At 45.4% G+C, this 21,393-nt stretch overlaps 1 protein-coding gene and 1 long non-coding RNA gene across 2 annotated transcripts; both read right to left on the reverse strand.

Annotated features, from left to right (window-relative positions):
* Window positions 1-8,855: 8,855 nt before the first annotated feature.
* Window positions 8,856-9,387, reverse strand: LOC121859748. Its single transcript, XR_006087707.1, has 2 exons — window positions 9,247-9,387; window positions 8,856-9,018 (listed from the first exon to the last, which is right to left on the reverse strand). It is a non-coding gene; the product is annotated as an uncharacterized LOC121859748 (long non-coding RNA).
* Window positions 9,388-9,712: 325 nt separating this feature from the next.
* On the reverse strand, window positions 9,713-21,155 carry LOC121859772 (the record flags this gene model as incomplete). Its single annotated transcript, XM_042356760.1, has 5 exons — window positions 20,921-21,155; window positions 18,004-18,369; window positions 11,017-11,349; window positions 10,541-10,801; window positions 9,713-10,333 (listed from the first exon to the last, which is right to left on the reverse strand). Coding segments are annotated over exons 2-5 (1,572 nt in total), but the record flags the coding sequence as incomplete, so codon positions are not given.
* Window positions 21,156-21,393: the final 238 nt, after the last annotated feature.

Genomic DNA, 21,393 nt, shown 5'->3' on the forward strand with positions numbered 1-21,393 from the left:
GTAATTTTGCAAAATAACTTACAAACAGACAACCTAACCTAACCTTATGGCTGAATAAAGTTAGGTTAAGTTAAGTTAGGTTCGGTTAGGTTAGGTTTGGTTAGGTTAGGTTAGGTTTGGTTAGGTTAGGTTTGGTTGGGTTAGGTTAAGTTGTCAGTCAGTAAGTTAATTAGCAAAATTACCAATATGTATGCTGGACATTTCATAAAAATCCACATACATACACTCATATACCTCGACCATACACCTACACACAACACTCCCCTGCTGCCCATATATACACAACACCTCTCTACAACCCCCACAAAACCCATGCCTACAACCACCCTCACACACCTATAACCCACTTACACACACCTACATCTTTACAGCTCCAGTACACCCCACACTCTTACACCCACCCCTTTGCCCACACACCCATCCCTATGACCTCCCCTTCCTCCACCTATCCCCCTTCCCCAATATACCCCTCTCCACCCACCCATACCTCCTTTCCCCCACACACACCCTTACTCTTCCTTTCACCCACACAATCACCCCTTCCTCCCCCACACACCTATTCCCCTCCTTCCCCACACACCTACTTTCCCTTCCCCACACACCTACTCTCCTCACACACCTACCTCCCTCACAACCTACCCTCCCCTCTCCCACACACCCACAGGACCAGGCCAGACAACACGTGCTCCCGCCACTAACTACTACACCATTGTCGCCCTTGTCTGTCATGTCGAGGCTGAGCAGACTCTCAATGGCAGGTAATTGGACTGTTGACAATCGTTCTCTGCCGCCGCTCACGACCAGAGACTCCGGTGACTTGACCTTGTGAATAACTTTTACCTGTTGTGGTTTCTTGTGATGGTCCTGTGTGTGTGTGTGTGTGTGTGTGTGTGTGTGTGTGTGTGTGTGTGTGTGTGTGTGTGTACTGGCACCAAATTTCTTTTCCATTTTCTTGGCTGCCTTCTTACTCGCACAGCGCCAATTCAGCCGGCAGGGTGGACATCCAGGACCGGATGAAGGACCTTTCAATATAAGACGATCCAGGCAGGAACAAAGGTGTCGACAGCTTCCAGTACTCAACTTCAGTATGCAGACGACCTCCCCTTGTTCCTCACACTGAACACGACCTAACGAGATCCTGAACACCTACGCAGATGCTTATGCATACTTCGGCCCTTTGAGGTGAATGTACGTAAGACTCAGATACTTCAGCCTGCCCCGTTCAGCCACACCTCCACCATCCACCCAGCTTAACGGTACTGCTCTCTAATGTTACCCACTTCTAATACCTGGCTCCACCTGTCCACCACCGCAGACGACGAAGAGATTCAACATCGGATCAGATGTGCATCTCAAGTGTCTTCAGCTGTAGGAGCTGAAATTATCTACAAAGTTCACGTCAAGCAGTGGTCCTCCCCACCCTACTATATGGCAGTGAGACATGGGTCACATACAGGAGGCACCTCAAGACACTTGAATACTTTCACCAACGTAGTCTACGTCCCATCCTCCGAGTTCACTGGGAAGACAAGAGAACAATGCCAGTATTCTCGCTGACTCCAACTGTAGAGCATCGAGGCTACCATTATCCATGATCAACTACGTTGGACTGGCCATGTTACCCGCATGGACGACAGTAGACTGCCAAAGCAGCTACTTTACATTCACCTAACGAATAGTAAACGAAACGCTGGCGGGCAATTGAAAAGATATAAGGATAGTCTTAAGACAAACCTGAAAAAGTGTCAAATCGACCCCTTCACCTGGGAGACGATTACTCCACACCGTAACGCTTGGAGGAGCACCACACGAGGTGTCAATACTATTGAATTAGCCCGACTACAACCCGAGGCAGACAAGCGCCAGCGCCGGAAAGATGCTGCCACCGCCCCTTCCGCACCAGATGGAGCCCTCCACCTGTGCAACATCTGTTTACAACCCCGCCGGTCCCGTATCGGCATTTTTAGTCACCTCAAAACTCACCAACCTAGATGACATCTTTATTAACTCATATCATTGTATCATAGCTGGATGATCGTCATACTCGATTCCGAGTAACAGTAAAATAGTAGTAGTAGTAGTAGTAGTAGTAGTAGTGTGTGTGTGTGTGTAATGATACTAGACCGAGTATTTTCATTACCATCACTGTGGGGGTGCTGGTGGTAAAGTGGTACCGCTCTTGCCTTCGCAAGCGAGATGTCACGGGTTCGATTCCCGGGCCGGTGGAAGTTGTTTGGACATACTTCCTAGCCCCCATTAGTCCCTGTTCACCTAGCAGTAAAGTAGGTACCTGGTGTAAGTCGAAAGTTGCGAATTCGTATTCAGGGCAAAGTTGTTGAGCCCAATAACTGACACATAAACCAATTGACTCTTTTCAGACTTCTACGCCCTTGACTTTCAGGCTTCTGCGCCCTTAACTCATGAGGGAGACATATAAAGGCAAGCATGAACTTAAAGACAAGTTTCCTTGTTGGGCGCTGTAAAACGCTTCTGCGCCTATCTTACACAAGGATGTAGGGGAGTGCTCACTAAAAAAAAAAATAAAAAAATTACCATCACTTTATGTTGTTTTAGAATTTGATACAAAATCTAGTTGTAAATAAAATTTGGTGAGGAGTGTGGGGGGAGGGGAGGGAGGGGAGGAGAGGGGTGGGAGAGTGGGAGAGGAGGAGGGCAAGGGAGTGCACTAGAGGTTTATCATAACGTGTGCACTATGAGGTTGTTCCGCCTGCTGGGGATTTTCACTGGATGAGGCAATGAGGAAAATACGTGTTTTATTGTTATCTCTCTGTCTCTCTCTCTCTCTCTCTCTTTCTCTCTCTCTCTCTGTCTCTCTCTCTCTGTCTCTCTCTCATACAAGACAACAGTCCCCAGACAGCTATTACCATCACGACACACACACACAAAAGAGAGAGTCTAAGGAACCACCGGGAGGAGGAGAGTCTCAGTACTGTGGTGATGGAGTTGGTGAGTCTCAATGGGGAGTAGCTAATACTCCTCCTCCCTCAACATCTACCTCTTACACACACACACACACACACACACACACACAGCGAGGTGGTAATCAAAGAGGTTACGATTGTCCATGTCTATGTCTTAATGGCAGTAGAGAGAGAGAGAGAGAGAGAGAGAGAGAGAGAGAGAGAGAGAGAGAGAGAGAGAGAGAGAGAGAGAGAGAGAGAGAGAGAGAGAGAGAGAGAGAGAGATCTGTTACTCTCCTTTAAGCACTGTCTTTTCTTTCTCTTGTACTCACCTTCAGTATAACTAGATAGCCAATACACTTAGCCGCGGTCTTGACACTGTAGGTGGGAGCTGTCTTACCTTCAGCGTGCCAACAGTCGCCCTTTGGAATACACAAGTGGTGGAAACTATCGGCACGCCTGTTGGTCACTTCATCAGCTGCAACGTCACAAAACACAAGTGAATTACATAGTTTTTGTGTTGTATTTCATATGTGTAAAAGTTGTCAGTAATTTCCTTTCATTAATATCACTACCTGTCTTTATTACCCGCAGTCTCTCGCATACCATACACTAGACTACCATACACTAGACTACCACACACATTAATATACGCTACCACACACATTAACATACGCTACCACACACATTAACATACGCTACGACACACATTAACATACGCTACCACACATATTAATATACGCTACCACACACATTAACATACGCTACCACACACATTAACATACGCTACGACACACATTAACATACGCTACCACACATATTAATATACGCTACCACACACATTAACATACGCTACCACACGCCACATAAACCAGACGCTGAAAACTACACTGTGTTAAAAGCAAGATCATTCCCCTTCATCCACCTCTCTGATTACCTGTGAATTATCGATCAGTTATACAGGTACAATACTTAATATTTCTTTATTCGATAGTTAAACATCTTACGGTCGTCCTATATAACGCTCATTAACGTGTAGTATTATTTAACATCATTTACGACAAGAAACAAGTATCTTACCTCCGAGCTGGGTAATAATGTTGTCCTGCTGGTCGTAAATTTGTAACCGTTGAGGATGTCAGACAGTCTTTTAAAAAAAAATCATGGATATCAACATTCGTAATTTCGATCGTAGAGTTTGACTTAAATAATTAAATATAAATATACATTACTAAACTCTTTTATACAACGAAATTTTACAACATTAATTCGACGAAAAATAAAGTGGAAGCGTTGGTCTGGTTTCCTGCCCAGATTGCCAACGGTTCCAATACTTCGCTGCCGTCATCTTTTTCCCTTTCATGGCTACAGATTGTTTTTGTTGTTATTATTATCGTTTTCTATAGTTATTAATTTTTGTTAAGGTTATTGCTGATGATGTTTTTGTAGGAATTGTTGATTTATTGTTGTTGTTATCATTGGTGTGTTTGTTGTTGTTGTTATAGACATTACTACAAAATATATCACCACCTGTAGTATCTTATAGGAGAATTAAGCCATAATCCGTAAGTTGATCAAATTTTTACTACATGAACTTCTTGGTTTGTTATTTTTTACCCGCCTGTCTTGACCTGACAGATGGATGTTATATATTTCTAGCTCGTGAGGGATTGGTTTCTTCTCTACTGCAGCTTAATATAGGTAAATTTTTAATACATTTCATACTGTAATTTATATTTACTTTTCTATGTATTTTTAGTATTTATTTTACATTTACCTGTATTTTATATAATTATTTATATTTCTACAGGTATATACATTTACTACATATATCCCTAGTATTATTTTACTGAATCTCTATGAAATAAAAACACAAATAAATAATGAGTAAAGTATTTTTTTATTACAATACACATGAATATATATTTCAATGTATAAATATATGTGAATCTTTTAAAAAACATTGGATAGTCTATGTACAATCTTATATACATACTTACAGTGGGACACACATAAGACTTAGCATTTGTATACGGTATGTGTAGTGTTCATAACTGAGTACAAGAGAGAGTACCATTGTTCAGGTTACAGTGGTACAAGGGGTGGGGTACATGGTAGCATTGTATACCCAGAGTACTGTACCATTGTTCAGGTTACAGTGGTACAAGGTGTTGGGTACACGGTAGTATTGTATACCCAGAGTACTGTACCATTGTTCAGGTTACAGTGGTACAAGGTGTTGGGTACACGGTAGTATTGTATACCCAGAGTACTGTACCATTGTTTAGGTTACAGTGGTACAAGGTGTTGGGTACACGGTAGTATTGTATACCCAGAGTACTGTACCATTGTTCAGGTTACAGTGGTACAAGGGGTTGGGTACACGGTAGCATTGTATACCCAGAGTACTGCACCATTGTTCAGGTTACAGTGGTACAAGGGGTGGGATACACGGTAGCATTGTACATAACCTAACATAATCAGTATTAACGCGAGAGAAAATTAATTAACTCATGAGATATACACAGTCATGAGTTATACAGTCATGAGTTATACAGTCATGAGTTATACAGTCATAAGATATACACACACATGTATCAGTGTTTCATCAATAATACATAACTATACATTCTTCAGTATAAAACATATCTATGTATACTTCAATGATACACATACACACATGTTTCACCACTAATCAGACCTATGTATACTTTAACAATGAATAAGTATACACAACGTTTCAGTAATCCTATGTGTGTGTATTTTTCATGAACGTAAATGAAGTTCTTCAATAAACTATGATGCTCACGTCCCAACAATGTAGAGGGCATTAGTTATATGCCTAACGTCAACAATGCCACTTTAATAATGCCTCACTTAACCTAACACCATAATGTAAAACAAAAACAGACAGACATACTGAATGCTATATTAAACTGAGGGAGAAAGGGAGATAATAAGCAATAATAAAAAATAATATAAATAACAGACCCCCCAAAAAAATATTACAGTAAATTACAGCATAAATTATTTCTCTCTTGTACTAAATTAACTTCATGTGTTAAATAATAATGACATGGTAATTGTACTTATTTTATATAATTTGGTTCATTATCATTTAATCTGGTAATTAAATAGGAGACATTAATTAATACTGATATTATTTCTTCACTAGCACACCAGATTAAATATAAAAAAATATATAAAGAATAATAATTGATTATTTTTTATTGACATGAAATTTCAGTCTGATCCAGTTACCATGATGACGTCACCAACATGACCTCCCTTTTCAAAGATGATTGGCTGGGAGGGGATAGTGACGAGGCCCACCTACAGAGTCTGATTGGATGATTGGTAACCGGGATCCCTATGAAGACTTTGATTGGTCAATTGGCTCTCTCACACACACACACACACTTATTGGGGGAATCCGCTCTGAGATCTAATGAGAAAAAAAAAATGGCTTGATAATCTCAGACGGACTTGAATGGAGGTCTTTCATCTCTTAAGAGTACGAGGGAGGATGAAAATAGCTCCTCTCTTCACTCCATCAGTTAGAGTGAGGGGGGGAGAGAGGGGAGAGAGGGGGGAGAGAGGGAGGATAGAAGAGGGGGAGGGGAGATACATACAGCACTTCCATTGATGGTACTGTATGGTCCCCTTCTCTTAGCTGGGGAGGGGAGAGGTGGGGGAGGAGGGAGGGGACAGTGGGTAGATGAGGGGACGGAGAGGGTAGATGGGGAGGAGAACGGACGGAGGAAAGAGAGGGAATAGTTGAGGATAGGGGAGGAACGGGGTAGATGGGAAGGACTGAATGGGATAAAATAAAAGAGGGGAGGAAAGGGAAGATAATGAGGGAAGGAGGAAGAGATTAATAAACAAAACAAATAAACAAAAGAGCTCCATTCATACCCACAATGCACCTCAACATGGCTCCAACTAACACGTAAACAATAACAAAAGCGACTTATTTTTCTTTTTGTACTGGATAACTTTGTTGATGTTGTTCAGTACCTAAACAATATATATATATACATTACTATGACTTAGAAAATGACTATCATAGAAATAGACAGCACTAGAATAACTAGAGCTATTTACTATTATTATTGACATTATTAAAGATAAATCAAACAGGTCTCTAGAGTATATTTGGTGCGCTGTTATGTAGTAGTAGTTATTAAAGAGATGCCTCAAAACTGCCTCCTTATACACCTGGGAACTGTAGCGAAGGAAGGAAGGAAGGAAGGAAGGAAGGAAGGAAGGAAGGAAGGAAGGAAGGAAGGAAAGGAAAACACACACAAGGAGACAGACAGACAGAAGTCCACACAGTACAATAAACCCCCCACCATCAGACAAACAACCCCCCCACTCCCCCCCACCCACCCCTCACCCCTCTCCTCACACACAAAATAATCCCACATTGTTCAGAAACACCAAAAAACCACCAGGTGTTAAATTATCGCCACTGTTTCCTATGAGTTGATCAATGGACTTATTTCCTAACGTGATAAGTGCTTCCTTCTTCTCCTTCTTCCTTCTTCTCCTTCTTTCTTCTCCTACAAGACGCGGTACCACCAGGCTATACCACCTTCATGACTCCTGGCCTAGTCTTGTGTTTTGGAGGAAGAGGAGGAGGAGGAGGAGGAGGAGGAGGAGGAGGAGGAGGAGGAGGAGGAGGAGGAGGAGGAGGAGGAGGAGGAGGAAGACGAAAGGAGGGTGGAGGAGGACGGAGTGGAGGAGGGAGGGAGGATGGAGGAGGGGGAGGAGAAGACGGAGGGAAGTTGGAGGAGGGGACGGAGTGGGAGGGAAGTTTCTCATGCTCGGATAATATGTGGAATGGGAGGTGAGGAGGAGGTGGTGGAAGGGATAGCGGGTGTGGCATTGGGTGGAGAGGTACTAGAACTGCAGGAGGAAGAGGGAGGGAGAGGGAAGAGCTTCGGAGGGGGAGGAGGGGGTAGAAGGAGGGGAGGAAACTGGGGTTGGATGGGAAGGGGGGAGATAAGTTAAGGGTGGAACTGCAGGGAGAGGGAGACCGGAGAAGGGGCAAGGAGAGGGGGAGGAAGGGGAGAAGGGGGGAATAGCCGGGGAACATAACAAAACAAAAACAACTAACGAACAGATAATGGTTCACAAAGACAATGAATAATCAACAAAAACAAAAGACAAAAAATAAAAGAAAGAGAAATGAATAAGAAATACCGACAATAGATAATAAATGAAGAACAGCGGAATACAAAGAAGAATTAATCAGACACAGATGGAAGAATGTGTTTAAGAATAAGACTTGTTCACCCTTCCTTCATCACCATCAATAACAGCAAACATTCCCATTATCAGTCAGAGTTAAAACGCTAACTTGTAGATCCACCAACCTTCATCACCTCAAGTTCCTCCTATAAATAAAAAAAACAAAAACCACTTTTAATGTGTGATATTTTTCACCTCATTTACTGCTGTCAACAGGTACAGCAATCAACCCTCTTGGCTCTCCGTCTGCGACCTCCAAGAACGGTGAGTTGGTTCTGGGGCGAGGCAAGATGGGGCGGGGCGGGGTGAGGAGAGGTGGGGCAGGGCAGCTTCCCATGACGAGGAACATTTAGCGCCCTCTGTCTGCCAGGTCGCCGGAACTCACACCGACGAAGCAGTGAGAAGAAGAAGCAGGAGGAGGAGGGGGAGGGGGTGGGGGAGAAGGAGGAACCGTTCTTCTGATTTCTTTCCCTTCCTCCTCCCTCACAAGTTCAGGGTCGCATATTGTTCGAGGTGGTGTCAGCGGTGTGCCTGACTCCATAACCTCCTGGCGACCTCTTGATGACCCCCCCCCCGTGCCACCGAGTCGTTCTCACTACCGCCACGACACCCGCGACTCATTGTCTATAAACCACAATCATATTTCACTCAACACATCATATTGTAACTTTAACTTCATTGTCTTTCTTTCTTTCTTTCTTTTCTTTCCTTCTTTCTTCCCCTCAAGCACCGTGTCAGAGAGCGTGTGAATGAAGGGTTTATATTAACGCTATAAATCTCCTCACTGACTCCTCTACACTGGGATCGGTTGACGAGGACCACAACGATACTCTGAGTTTATGATCTGAAACAAGAGAGAAGAGATAACGTTAGTACATATGAGCTTGTAGTGTTGGAAGGCGAAGTATGACTCGCCCTTACACGTAACAATCGCCCTTAGACGTATACACTCACCCTTAGACGTATACACTCGCCCTTTGTTACCCTAATACAATATACATACGTGAAAATTGGCCAAATAATGACTATGCAAATTGGTTTGTGTGTGAAGAAAAGACAGAATAAAACTCACCTAATCTTTGGCATCAAGCAGCAGCTGTAGTAAACTTGCTCAGATGTAGAAGCAGTTCTCGTAGTGCCGACAACAAGACGTTCTTCTCACCGGCAGAGGAGGAGGTCGACTCTCTACCCTCAGTACCTCACACTGTGTTGTCGTGGTGGGGCAGGAGGGGGTTGGCGTAGAGGAGGGGGTTGTCGTGGAGGAGGGGGTTGTCGTGGAGGAGGGTAGATGTGGAGGATGGAGTTGACGTGGAGGTGGTGGTTGTCGTGGAGGAGGGTTGTCGTGGAGGGGGTTGTCTTGGAAGAGGGGTAGGTGTGGATGAAGGAGTTGTCGTGGAGGAGGTGGTTGTCGTGGAGGAGGGTTGTCTTGGAGGGGGTAGGTGTGGATGGAGGTTGTCGTGGGGGAGGTGGTTGTCGTGGAGGAGGGGTTGTCATTGGAGGGGTTGTCTTGGAGGAGGGTTGTGTAGATGAAGGAGTTGTCGTGGAGGAGGGGTTGTCGTGGATGAAGGAGTTGTCGTGGAGGAGGGGGTTGTCGTGGAGGAAGGGGTTGTTTTGGTATTGTTTGTAGAGCAACACGGTGGACAGTTGGTGTGGTTCTCTGGACTCGTCAACACCGGCAAGGATTTACTCTTCATGGTGGACGCGGTGTTGAGTATTGTTCTTGGCACTGGTACTGGCGCCGTGTTGGTGGTTCTTGTGGATGAAGTCGAGGAGGAGGTTTTCGAGGGCGAGGAGGCTGGAGGAGGTTTAGAGGTGATGACTGAACATATGGGAGGTTTTGATGTGACTTTGGTCTCTGAAGGTTGAGTAATACTGGGTCGAGGAGCTGTCTTGGTAGGAGAGGGCACTGGCGACGCTACGGGAGAGGCTGACGACGAGACTCCTGAAGAAGACGAGACATCAGAGGAGACACTGGCGTTGGAGGAACAACTCCCGGTGGAGGAGACACTGTTGGTGGAGGATAAACTGCCGTGTGAGGAGATGCTGAGGGCTGAGGACACACTGGAGGCTGAGATAAGGCTGCCGATGGTGGTGTTGTGTTCCTCGTGTTCTGACTCGGTGTCTGTACTCGACTGATCCAGACTCCGCCGCCATGACATCTGACGGAAGGAGAGAAACAAAGGTAAAGACTCGTGGTTTTACATGACACACTGTTGTTGTCACCAGCTGCTATTGTTCTTTGTCTGGAGAGATGATCTTAGGAAGTTTCTTGGGGTAGTCAGGAGAACAAGAATATAGAAGCATAAGGTCTTACCCAACAGTGAATGGTAACATTGATAAGAGAGTTTAATAGAACAGCTACTTACTCTGGACTTGAGACTGAGGGCGTAGGAGACGTTACGGCGGAGGACGAGGGCCAGGTTGGCTCTGGCAGCTCTCGGCCACTCGCTCTCCACTAACAGCGGACACTCGTCTGGCCGCAGTGGACGGTCGCTGTACGGGCTCTTGTTCACCTCGTGTACCGTGTAGTGTTTGGGGTTCTCCTTGTTGCTGTAACAGTTGAGCAGCAGCTGTACCAGTTCCTCAGCCGTCGTGCGGTACGACACCAGCAGCGACTTGTACTGCGACTGTGAGGGAGAGAAACTTTGTTAGCCAACAGGTGTAAATATTTGTGTCCTTAACAACCAATTAACAGCCGCTGTGTTGGGTTAGAGACTAAAGCTAATATTAACAGCCGCTGTGTTGTGTTACAGACTAAAGCTAATATTAACAGCCGCTGTGTTGTGTTACAGACTAAAGGTAATATTAACACCAAGTATTAATATAACACTGAGTCACTCACCCCGGGCATGAGGATGGAGTCGTACACACGCAGCAGACCACCACGACGCAAGCCCACACTGAAGCGCGCCTCCCCTCGTGGGCGGCACTGCTGTAGCTCGGCGGGGCAGGCGTGGTCCTCCAACTCCAGCAAGCGACGGGCGGGGGCTCCTCCTCCAGGGGCCCTCACCACCACCTCCATCGTGATGAAGAACAGGTTGGGGTCACGGTGTCGGAGGCGGAACTTGGCCAAGAGCATCAGGATCAACTGACGACACGTGGTGGACGACGACAAACTCATCGTCTTGTACTCAATGTCTGGCCGTAGTGACCTCAAGTGTATCTTCACCGCCGTCTGCAGGAGAGAGAGAAGAGCAACACGTTAAGATAAATCATAAGAGAAAGAGAGAGAAGAGAAGAGCAACAGGTCGAGATAAATTATAATACAGAGAAGAACCAAGAAACACGTGACAACAACAAGAACACAACAGAAGGAAATACTAAATAAAAATAACAAACGAGAGAAGAAAACAACACAACTAAACGATAAATACAAAACAAACAAGAAATAAACTAAGGAGTGGATGGATACTACCCCCCCCCCTCTCTCGCCCTCACGGCTTCATCATTCAGTAACTGTAATACATAACACAATTACCAGGGTTCGTATCCATCTGGGAGACGCCATGACTGTATGTATGTATGATTGGTATGTATGTATGATTAGTATGTATGTATGTATGTATGTATGTATGTATGTATGTATGTACTGTATTTATGTATGTATGTATGTATGTATGTATGTATGTATGTATGTATGTATGTATTGTATGTATGCATGTAATGTATATGTATGTATGTACATAAAAAACAAAGCATCAATATTCTTCTTGCAACCCCAATAAAAGTCAGGTGTGTGTGTGTGTGTGTGTGTGTGTGTGTGTGTGTGTGTGTGTGTGTGTGTATCCTTCACCCGGAGACAAAGCCAGCATCACCCCCTCGTCATCAGCACCTGCAGGAGTCAGCTGGCTTGGATAGAACCAACAAGGACGCCCCTACCTCGGAGGCCCCGTGGCTGTGCCCCAGTAGCCGCGGGTGGTCGGGGGTCAGGTCAGGAATGTCGGGTCACGTGACAAAAAGCCGAGATCGAGAAGGTTACGTGGGTCAGGGGTCACGTCGCCCCGGGCACAGCTTCTGGGCACCGACTGGCGGGCAGGGGGTAGAGAGAGGTGGAAGGTGTGGGTAGTATGTGCTGGGGGGTTGGGGGGGGGGCGAGGTCTTTGAAGCAAGGTAAGTGGGAGGGGAAGTGGGGGTGTTATGGGGTGGGCAGGGGGAGGGGAAGTGGGGCAGGGGGAGGGGAAGTGGGGCAGGGGGGGAAGCAAATCATGGTACGGGGCACGAAATATTTCTCTTTGTTCGGGAAGGAAATAGATTCAGTTATAGTGTGTGTCGCCAACGGAGCATCATCGACCTCGTTAAACGCTACTGTACAACGGAGGAGGAGGAGGAGGATCTCAACGCCAGTCTTCGCCAGGCGGTCGCTCTCAAAAAAAAATATCTGAATATCATTAAAATTTACTAAAAGCTCTTTAAAATAATTCAATTCCTTTTTCAGCAAATTCGAAACTCCCTTCATAAATTCTAAGCCACTTTAGAAAAAAAATCGAAACCTCTTATCTCAATCCCAGAACCTGTCTTTTCAACCTTCATTTAATTTATGAGAATCAAAGGTGAATTGGATAACTCAACCTGTTTTTATTTTCTCTCTCATTTAATTATTGTATATAATTCGATGCTCTTTTGTTTTGTAAGGCAATTCAGGTTGTCAATTCCTACGATTACTCAGAACACAGTTTTAAAACACCTGTCGTGGATAATTCTCAATTCTAATCTGCAGAAAAACTCACCTGATTTGGCTTATTATTCTCACGTGATCTTAAATTATCAGCCAAATCAAGTTTATTATTTACATCTTACTCTGTCCTTCTGACACCTTAATAATTACGATACAGTTACCTGGGTGTAATTATTGCATACCTGTGTTTATACCTGTTGTTGTTGTTGTTGTTTTCTCGAAGTTATGTGACAGCTCCTCCATCCCTACCACCACACCATCTCCACCACTCTCCTCCATCCCCACCACCATACCATCTCCACCACTCTCCTCCATCCCCACCACCTCCTTCTCCACAGGTGAGCCACTCCATCTACCTGGCTTTGTAACCCTTGATTGCTTCGATTTTCCGCAGGCGAGTGATTTAGGGTTGTAGGTTTACCCCCCTCTTCCCCTCCTCTCCTTTCCCCCTCTCATTCTTCTCCTCCTCCTTCGACCTCTCCTCTGTCTGCACCCTCTCCTCCTCCTCCCCCCCTTCGCCCTCTCCTCCTCCTTCACCCTCGGCGTCGCCACCTGCTGGTAAGGACAGGAGGACTCACGTGCCCCTACACACACAAAAGACAAAGGGCACAACCACACATAAATAAACATCGCCAACACGAGCATTCACCATCGCTTGGCTTTCCCATCTATGCAAACAACGCCAGGCGAACGGTCTCCCATCTTGTGTCCGGCGTCTCTTGGGTTAGGAGTTAGGATAAGCTGGATAGGGGTGGGTTAGGTTAGGTTAGATTTAGTTAAGTTAGATTAGGTTAGGTTATTTATATTCCCCTAAAGATCCACGAGTGAAATCTGTCGCAAAATCTTCGCCTTTAACCTCGTGAGAGAAAAAAGTAAGGAAGGCGCCATTGTCTTCACGGTCTTATAAACACAACGAGACGCTGCAGGGTGTTCCTCTTCTCCCTCCCTCGCTCGTTCTCCCACCCTCTCCTAACACCTCCCTCGCTCGTTCTCCCTACCCTCTCCTACCTCCCTCACTCGTTCTGAGGTTCGAGGGTGAGGTTATGGTGAAGCGAATACGTGTGTAGTCGAGGAGAAATAAAGACGAGTAAAAGAGATACATAATGAGAGAGAGAGAGAGAGAGAGAGAGAGAGAGAGAGAGAGAATGTGTGTGTGTGTGTGTGTGTGTGTGTGTGTTATATCCCCACAAACACCGTAATCAAAACAAACCTTATCAGAGACACTTGGTTGGGCAGGCACGTGTGTGGGGGTAACCAGACGTGTGTGTGGTTTAGTCAGTGGGCGTGTATAGGTTACAAGGCGAGTGTGAGTGTGTGTGTGTGTGTGTGTGTGTGTGTGTGTGTCAGTCAGTGGGCGTGAGGTGGTCGGGCAGGGCACCACGATAAGCTTCACGCATTGAACTCCAAAATCCTCACTGCTGTGCGCAAAATGAGGGCGGCGTCCGGAACAATGGAGAGGGAAGGACACGCGTACCTCTTGACAACAATGAGTAAAGCCGAACGCGCACACCAGGGGTTGTTCCATTCACCCCCTTCCCTTACCTCCCTTTCCCTTCTTCCCTTTCCTTGTACCCTTGACTTTCTTCCCTTTCCTTGTACCCTCTTCCCGTCCCCTTTACCCTCCTCCCTTTCCACTTCCTTGCCCATTTACCTTAATCTCCTCCCCTTTCCTTGTCCCTTTACCCCCTCTCTCCCTTCCTAGCCTGTCAATCTCCCGTACTCTCTACTAACCCCCTTCACCCTTTACCCCCTTCCATTGGCCCCCTTTAGCTCACGCTGTGACCCCATTAAACAAGGAGTATTTAAGTGGAGGAGAAACAAAACACTCACTCAGACGATGGTTCGATCCCAGTCACTATAAGTCACTGTTAGCCCCACGTCCACACAACTCTGTCCACTTTTGTATATTATTGACACAGTTGAGAAGGTAAATGGTACTACTACTACTACTTTTTTTAACTACTACTACTATTACTACTACTGCTACTACTACTATTACTACTACTGCTACTACTACTTCTACTATAACTAATGAGAAGAAGAAGAAGTTAAGTGTTGTCTGTTTATCCCAAAGTTGACTCAGGAGGGAGGAGAGGGAAGGGTGAAGAAGGGAGAGTGAGAGAGAGGGAGGACACTGTTGATCTCCCTCCCTTGTGTGGGTCTAGGGCGGTGGTGTTGGCGCGGCGGCTCCCTGGCGAAAGTTAATGAGAGAGAGAGAGTGTGTGTGTGTGTGTGTGTGTGTGTGGAGAAGTGGCTATGGTCGGGCAGAGACTCTCAACACGAGGGAGGAGGAGGTAGACGGGGGCACGTCGGTCTTAAACTCAGTACTTGGAGTTTTTTGGGTTAGGTTAGGTTGGATTAGGTTAGATTAGGTAACGTTGGATTAGGTTAGGTTAAACTTCAAGTCTGGTTTCTGGGAGGGGGGAGGTGAGGGGGCGTTAGTGAGTCCCTGGATATGGGCCAACACAAATACCCTTCCTCTTCCCTACCTTCCTTCCCCTACCCTCCCCCCTCCCTCCCCCCTCCCTCACCCCTCACCCACGACGTAAAACATCTGACGGTCGGAAGTAGTTACACGTCATCATAAATGTCTAGCCCATCAACGTCTAATATAGGTTAATTAAAAACCAGGTGAGGTAAGAGACTACCATCACCTGTATCAATCTTTGTACATCACATTCATTAACTTTTTTTTAACCTGGATAAATTGGATAACTTGTTCTTGTATTATATGATAAGTGGATCTTGTTTCATGGGAGCTAAAAATATATGTTTATTTCACCTGATCATTAAACACTAATGCTCACCAAATCTAACATAATATAACCTAACCTAAAGTAACCTAATCTACTAACTAAACTAACCCTAACCTAACCCCACCTCACCTAACCCAACCTCACTTAACCCAACCTCACCTAACCCAACCTCACCCTACCCAACCTCACCTAACCCAACCTCACCCAACCCAACCTCACCTAACCCAACCCTAACTTAACCAAACCTCCCTAACCAACTCAGGCGTCGTAGCATAAAAATAAAGGAACGGGGATTAATATGGCCTGTAGACCCAAGTTGAGTTAGGCCTCTGTCACGACGGGCGGCTCACCACCCACCAGTGACGCAGCCACCGCCGCCGCCCCAGGAAGGAAGTACCGCCCACACCAAACCCACGCAGGAAGCTCATTACTTAACAGTGGGAACCTGGGATTGTTGTGTTGACCTGTGTGTGTGTGTGTGTGTGTGTGTGTGTGTGTGTGTGTGTGTGCCCTATTGACACACACACACAAACACTATACCATACACCACTCACCATACCGCACACACAACTACAAACACCATCCAAACACACACCCATACACCATCCACTCACCAAAACACACCCATCCACTCACCGAAACACCCTATCACTCACCCATCTATCCACACCCACACGAGGCCACATGAGTCACCAAATCACAGTTCATAATTCTATATATTTTTCTTCTTCAAGGCCAGAGTGTGACTTAGCCCCTGGCCAGTGTGTATTTTTAGACACTTAATACTTCAAGCATCAGTACTTCGAGGATAACTTCAACCATTCACTTCAAGGATAACTTCAACCATTCACTACGAGGATAACTTCAACCATTCACTACGAGGATAACTTCAACCATTCACTACGAGGATAACTTCAACCATTCACTACGAGGATAACTTCAATCATTTACTTCAAGGATAACTTCAACCATTTATTTCAAGGATAACTTCAGCCATTCAATTCGAGGATAACTTCAACCATTCACGTCAAGTATGACCTTCCTTAACCATACACAACCTATCACCCACCATAACCTCTACCATACACTCCAACCTACCACCATAACCACTACCATACACTACCACCATAACCACTACAATACACTACCATACACTACCACCATAACCACTACCATACACTACCACCATAATCACTACCATACACTACCACCATAATCACTACCATACACTACCACCATAACCACTACCATTCACTCCTACCTACCACCATAACCACTACCATACACTCCTACCTACCACCATAACCACTACCATTCACTCCTACCTACCACCAAAACCACTACCATTCACTCCTACCTACCACCATAACCACTACCATACACTCCTACCTACCACCATAACCACTACCATACACTCCTACCTACCACCATAACCCCTACCATACACTCCTACCTACCACCCTTACCCCTACCATACACTACCACCCTAACCACTACCATACTTCCAGGTACAAGAATTATGTCACACTTACCCATAACAACTTACCACTACTTACTATTGTTGCTATTTACCCTCCTTCCTGCCACTACACCGCCACTACTACTACTACTACTACTACTACCATCATCACTACTACTATCATCACCACTACTACTACTACTACCATCACCTCCACCACTTCTACCACCACCACCACTACTACTACCATCATCACCACTACTACTACCATCATCACCACTACTACTACCATCATCACCACTACTACTACTACTACCATCACCACCACCACTTCTACCACCACCACCACGACCACCACCACTACTACTAACATCATCACCACTACTACTACTACTACTACCATCACCACCACCACTTCTACCAGCACCACCACCACCACCACTACCACTACTACCACCATTACGACAGTTCACGTATATCACCAGCAACAGCCGTACCACATCGCGTCTACCACCACCATCGCCACGCCCTCCACCACTACCATCCATGTCTTGATAATTTATGTTTGTAGTCAGTTTCCGGAACTTGTTTTACCTTTCTTTGGTAGCTGTTGTTGTGTGGTGGTGTGGTGGAGGGTACTGTGTGGTGGTATGGTGGAGGGTGGTGGAGGGTACTGTGTGGTGTAGTGGTGGAGGGTGGAGTGGTGGAGAGTGGTGGAGGGTACTGTGGTGGTGGAGAGTGGTGGAGGGTGGAGGGTGTGTGGTGGTGTGGTGGAGGGTGTGTAGTGGCGGAGTGGTGGAGGGTACTGTGTGGTGGTGTGGTGGAGGGTGGTGGTGTGGTGGAGGGTGGTGGAGGGTACTATGTGGTGGTGTGGTGGAGGGTGGTGGAGGGTAATATAAACACAGGTACAACACTTGGCAGTCAGTCGGGGACACTCACCGTGTGTTGCTCGTTGAGGGAGTTGGTGGAGGAACACCTCGACGACAGCCTCCCAGCCGCCAGCGAGGAGAAGCTCAAGGTGGAGTGGAGGCTGATAGTGTCGGGGGAGTGGTAGTTCTTGAGGTTGAGGTTACTCTTGAGGGACAGAGTGTCCGACAGAGGCTCATCCTTCAAGGACATGGTATCCGAGGACATGAGGTTGTTGTTGCCCCCCTTGAGGGACAACTGGGGCGAGGAGGGAAGCTCACCCTTCAGGCTCATGGTATCCGGGCTGACACTTGAGCCTCGGCAGGTGAGGTGGTCGGAAGATACTCGACCCAAGGACGAGGTGGAGCGATACGTCACGTGTTTCAGCATATTTACGACCTGGAGGGAGAGAGAATGAGCGAGTGAGTGAAGAGATCAACACACCATTATACAATACTTGACACCAACTCACATCACTCGTACATTTTTTCTTGAACAACAACAACAACAACACAGTACTCGACTCCAGTAATTACTTCAGCTGGTTTATAAACGTAGATAAACACACACAATAATACATACACACACACACACACAAACACAACCATACATACACACACACAAACAAAAATATCACAAATAAACAGAAACAAACACACGTACACACTCTCTCTCACACAAATATACAGAGAGAGAGAGAGAGAGAGAGAGAGAGAGAGACCTGCAGTAGCTACTTAATGAGGAAAATTATACACCATGAGGAAAATATACAAACACCCTCCCCCCCCTCGACCTCCTGTTACCCCGAGGACAAAAGGGGAAAAGTTTCTGCTCCGGGAGGAAAAACTACAGCAAGTGTTGATAATGGAATGAGGAAAGACCGGACGATGGTTAACTATGGCTGTAGGAGGAAAATTAGTGCTGGTGAAGTGCTTGGGACAGACACACACACGTACACACACAATACAAACACACACACACACAACACACACACACACACACACAAGCATGAACGGGTTATCCAGCTGAGAAAACAGATGACAATAGATTATAATTAAATTGAACTTGACTGAAGGACTAACACAAAAGTCCACCAACTGTGTCATAAGACTAAAATGGATGAGAAAAATAACCCAAGGAGTACAGGCATAAAGAGTACAGGGTCATCGTACTCAAGGGAACTGGTTATCGTGCTAAAAGGGTTAATTTAATTTATGGTAGTATTCAAGGGGTTAAGACATTGTACTCAAAGGGTTGGCATCGTACTCAAGGGGGTTAGATCATTACACTCAAGAGGTTGGCATCGTACTCACGGGATTGGCATCGTACTCAAGGGGTTATATCATTGTGCTCAAGGGTTTGACATCGTACTCAAGGGGTTGGCACCGTACTCTCGTGTTTTCGTAGTTACCCATGAGTCATAGTTGAGGGGAAGAGGGACCTAAAGACCGACAGTAGTAAGGACAGTAGCACTCACTGACCACATAATGTTGGTTCATCTTAAATACTCGAAAGTGACACTCCCCAAGCATGAGAAAGGACAATGGCACTTCCCAACCACGTGAGCAATGACACTTTCCAAACACGTAAAGAAATAGTGGCACTTTCAACCACGAGAAAAGTAGCACTTCCCAACCACGACAACAACAAAAAATACCTAAAAGTTATGTAACAGTTTGACGAATAACTGTTGTTGATAATTATAGTACAAGACGGGCAGTAGGAAAGTGTCAGTGTGACGGACAATTCCACTACAGGAAAACAAGAACAAGAGACGTGATAACAACTTCTTCTGGTGAGTGGGAGGTGTTGTGAGTGTCTTGTGGTGAGTGGGAGGTGTTGTGATGTCTTGTGGTGAGTGGGTAGGATGAGTGGGCAGGGGTGGTGGTGTTGGTGGTAGTGAGTGGGGTTGATATGGAGGTATTGATGAGTGTGATGAAGTAGTGTAGGTGGTGGTGAGTGGGAATGTTGCCAGTGACTTGAGAGGGCAGTGAGTGGGAAGGAGTGTTGCTGGGTGTGATACAAGGTGTTGCTGGGGTCAACAAGGGAGTGTGTATACAGAGACAACACCATCAGGCAGGGAAGCTCCTCCTCACCCGACCCTGACGTGACATAAACACACACGGCCGAGTCTCAGCATCTCTCTCTCTCTTTTACATACACACTCTTTACTTATACACACACTCTCTCTCTCTCTCTCTCTCTCTCTCTCATACAGTCATCTACACTACACAACATACACACATATATATATATAAGCTCATCAGAAATAGGTACAAAACAGCCACAGGACCAATACTCATAAACCACTAAGTATAACTCGTTCATATCTCCTCTATACAATGTTTTACTGTACCCCAGAATTGCCTTATCTAATCACAAACACTAATTAGTCCCTTTGAATGCTGACAGAATGCTGATAAACGCTGACAACGGCTGACAATGATAATATTTTGACCTCTTTACCTGTGGGAGTTCTGATGGATGGATGTTTTTTGCTGTTTTGTTTTTGTTGATAAGAGAGTTGTGAATCTTTATTTGAATGTTGTGTGTCTGTGTTATAGAAGCAATGTTGTTGGTGGTTGTGAAGTCAGAGATATGTTATTATTATTGTTGTTGTTATTATTATTGTTGTTTTTGTTGTTGTTGTTGTGGTTGTTGTTATTATTATTACTACTAAGGTCACCTATATCCTATGTCAGTTCACATACAGTACACGAATCACTTGCAAACTCACGAATCAAGTCACGTATACAAACGAATCAATCACATGCTCACGAATCAATTACTTGTGCACGAGTCAGTCACAGACACACGAATATATAAACTAACCAAGAATTCTTCGTAACAAACAAACGTGAGAAACAAATCCAGTTCACTTTCAGAATATAAACACTTGTGGCGTCCCAAGCTACGGGCCAACCAACCAACGCATCACTTCACAACTTACCACTTATCATAGCAGCACCTAAACGTATCTTGCTGTATCCAAGGGTGTCACGGCACTAACTCCACATGGCAACACTCACTGATACAAAAGTTATCCGTTTTATTTTCTGAACTACAGCAGGACCCCAGCCAACAAGGGGAGGGGAGGTCCCACCCAAGTAGGCACCACTCACAAGCCACACTAGAGCGTGGAGACGAGATCCTCCCTCACAGAGCTCACAGCGTAGACTAGTGTGTAGTGTTTCCTACTCATCCTCCGTCGTGGCGCCCGGATCCAGCAGGACTGTAAGTTACCAAGTAGTCATATACAGTCAATTTTTAATCTCTACTAACAACCGCTTGTAAATAGGTAAACTACATTCTACAGAGTTGTGTAGATTATTCGACATAGAAGAACCAACAACGGGTTTATTTAGTACAGCAGTGAAGATTCATTAAGCATTACGATAAACTCACTACATGACAATTGCTCAG

Source organism: Homarus americanus, unplaced genomic scaffold, assembly GCF_018991925.1.
Source record: "Homarus americanus isolate GMGI-L3 unplaced genomic scaffold, GMGI_Hamer_2.0 scaffold27231, whole genome shotgun sequence".
Lineage (NCBI taxonomy): Eukaryota > Metazoa > Arthropoda > Malacostraca > Decapoda > Nephropidae > Homarus > Homarus americanus.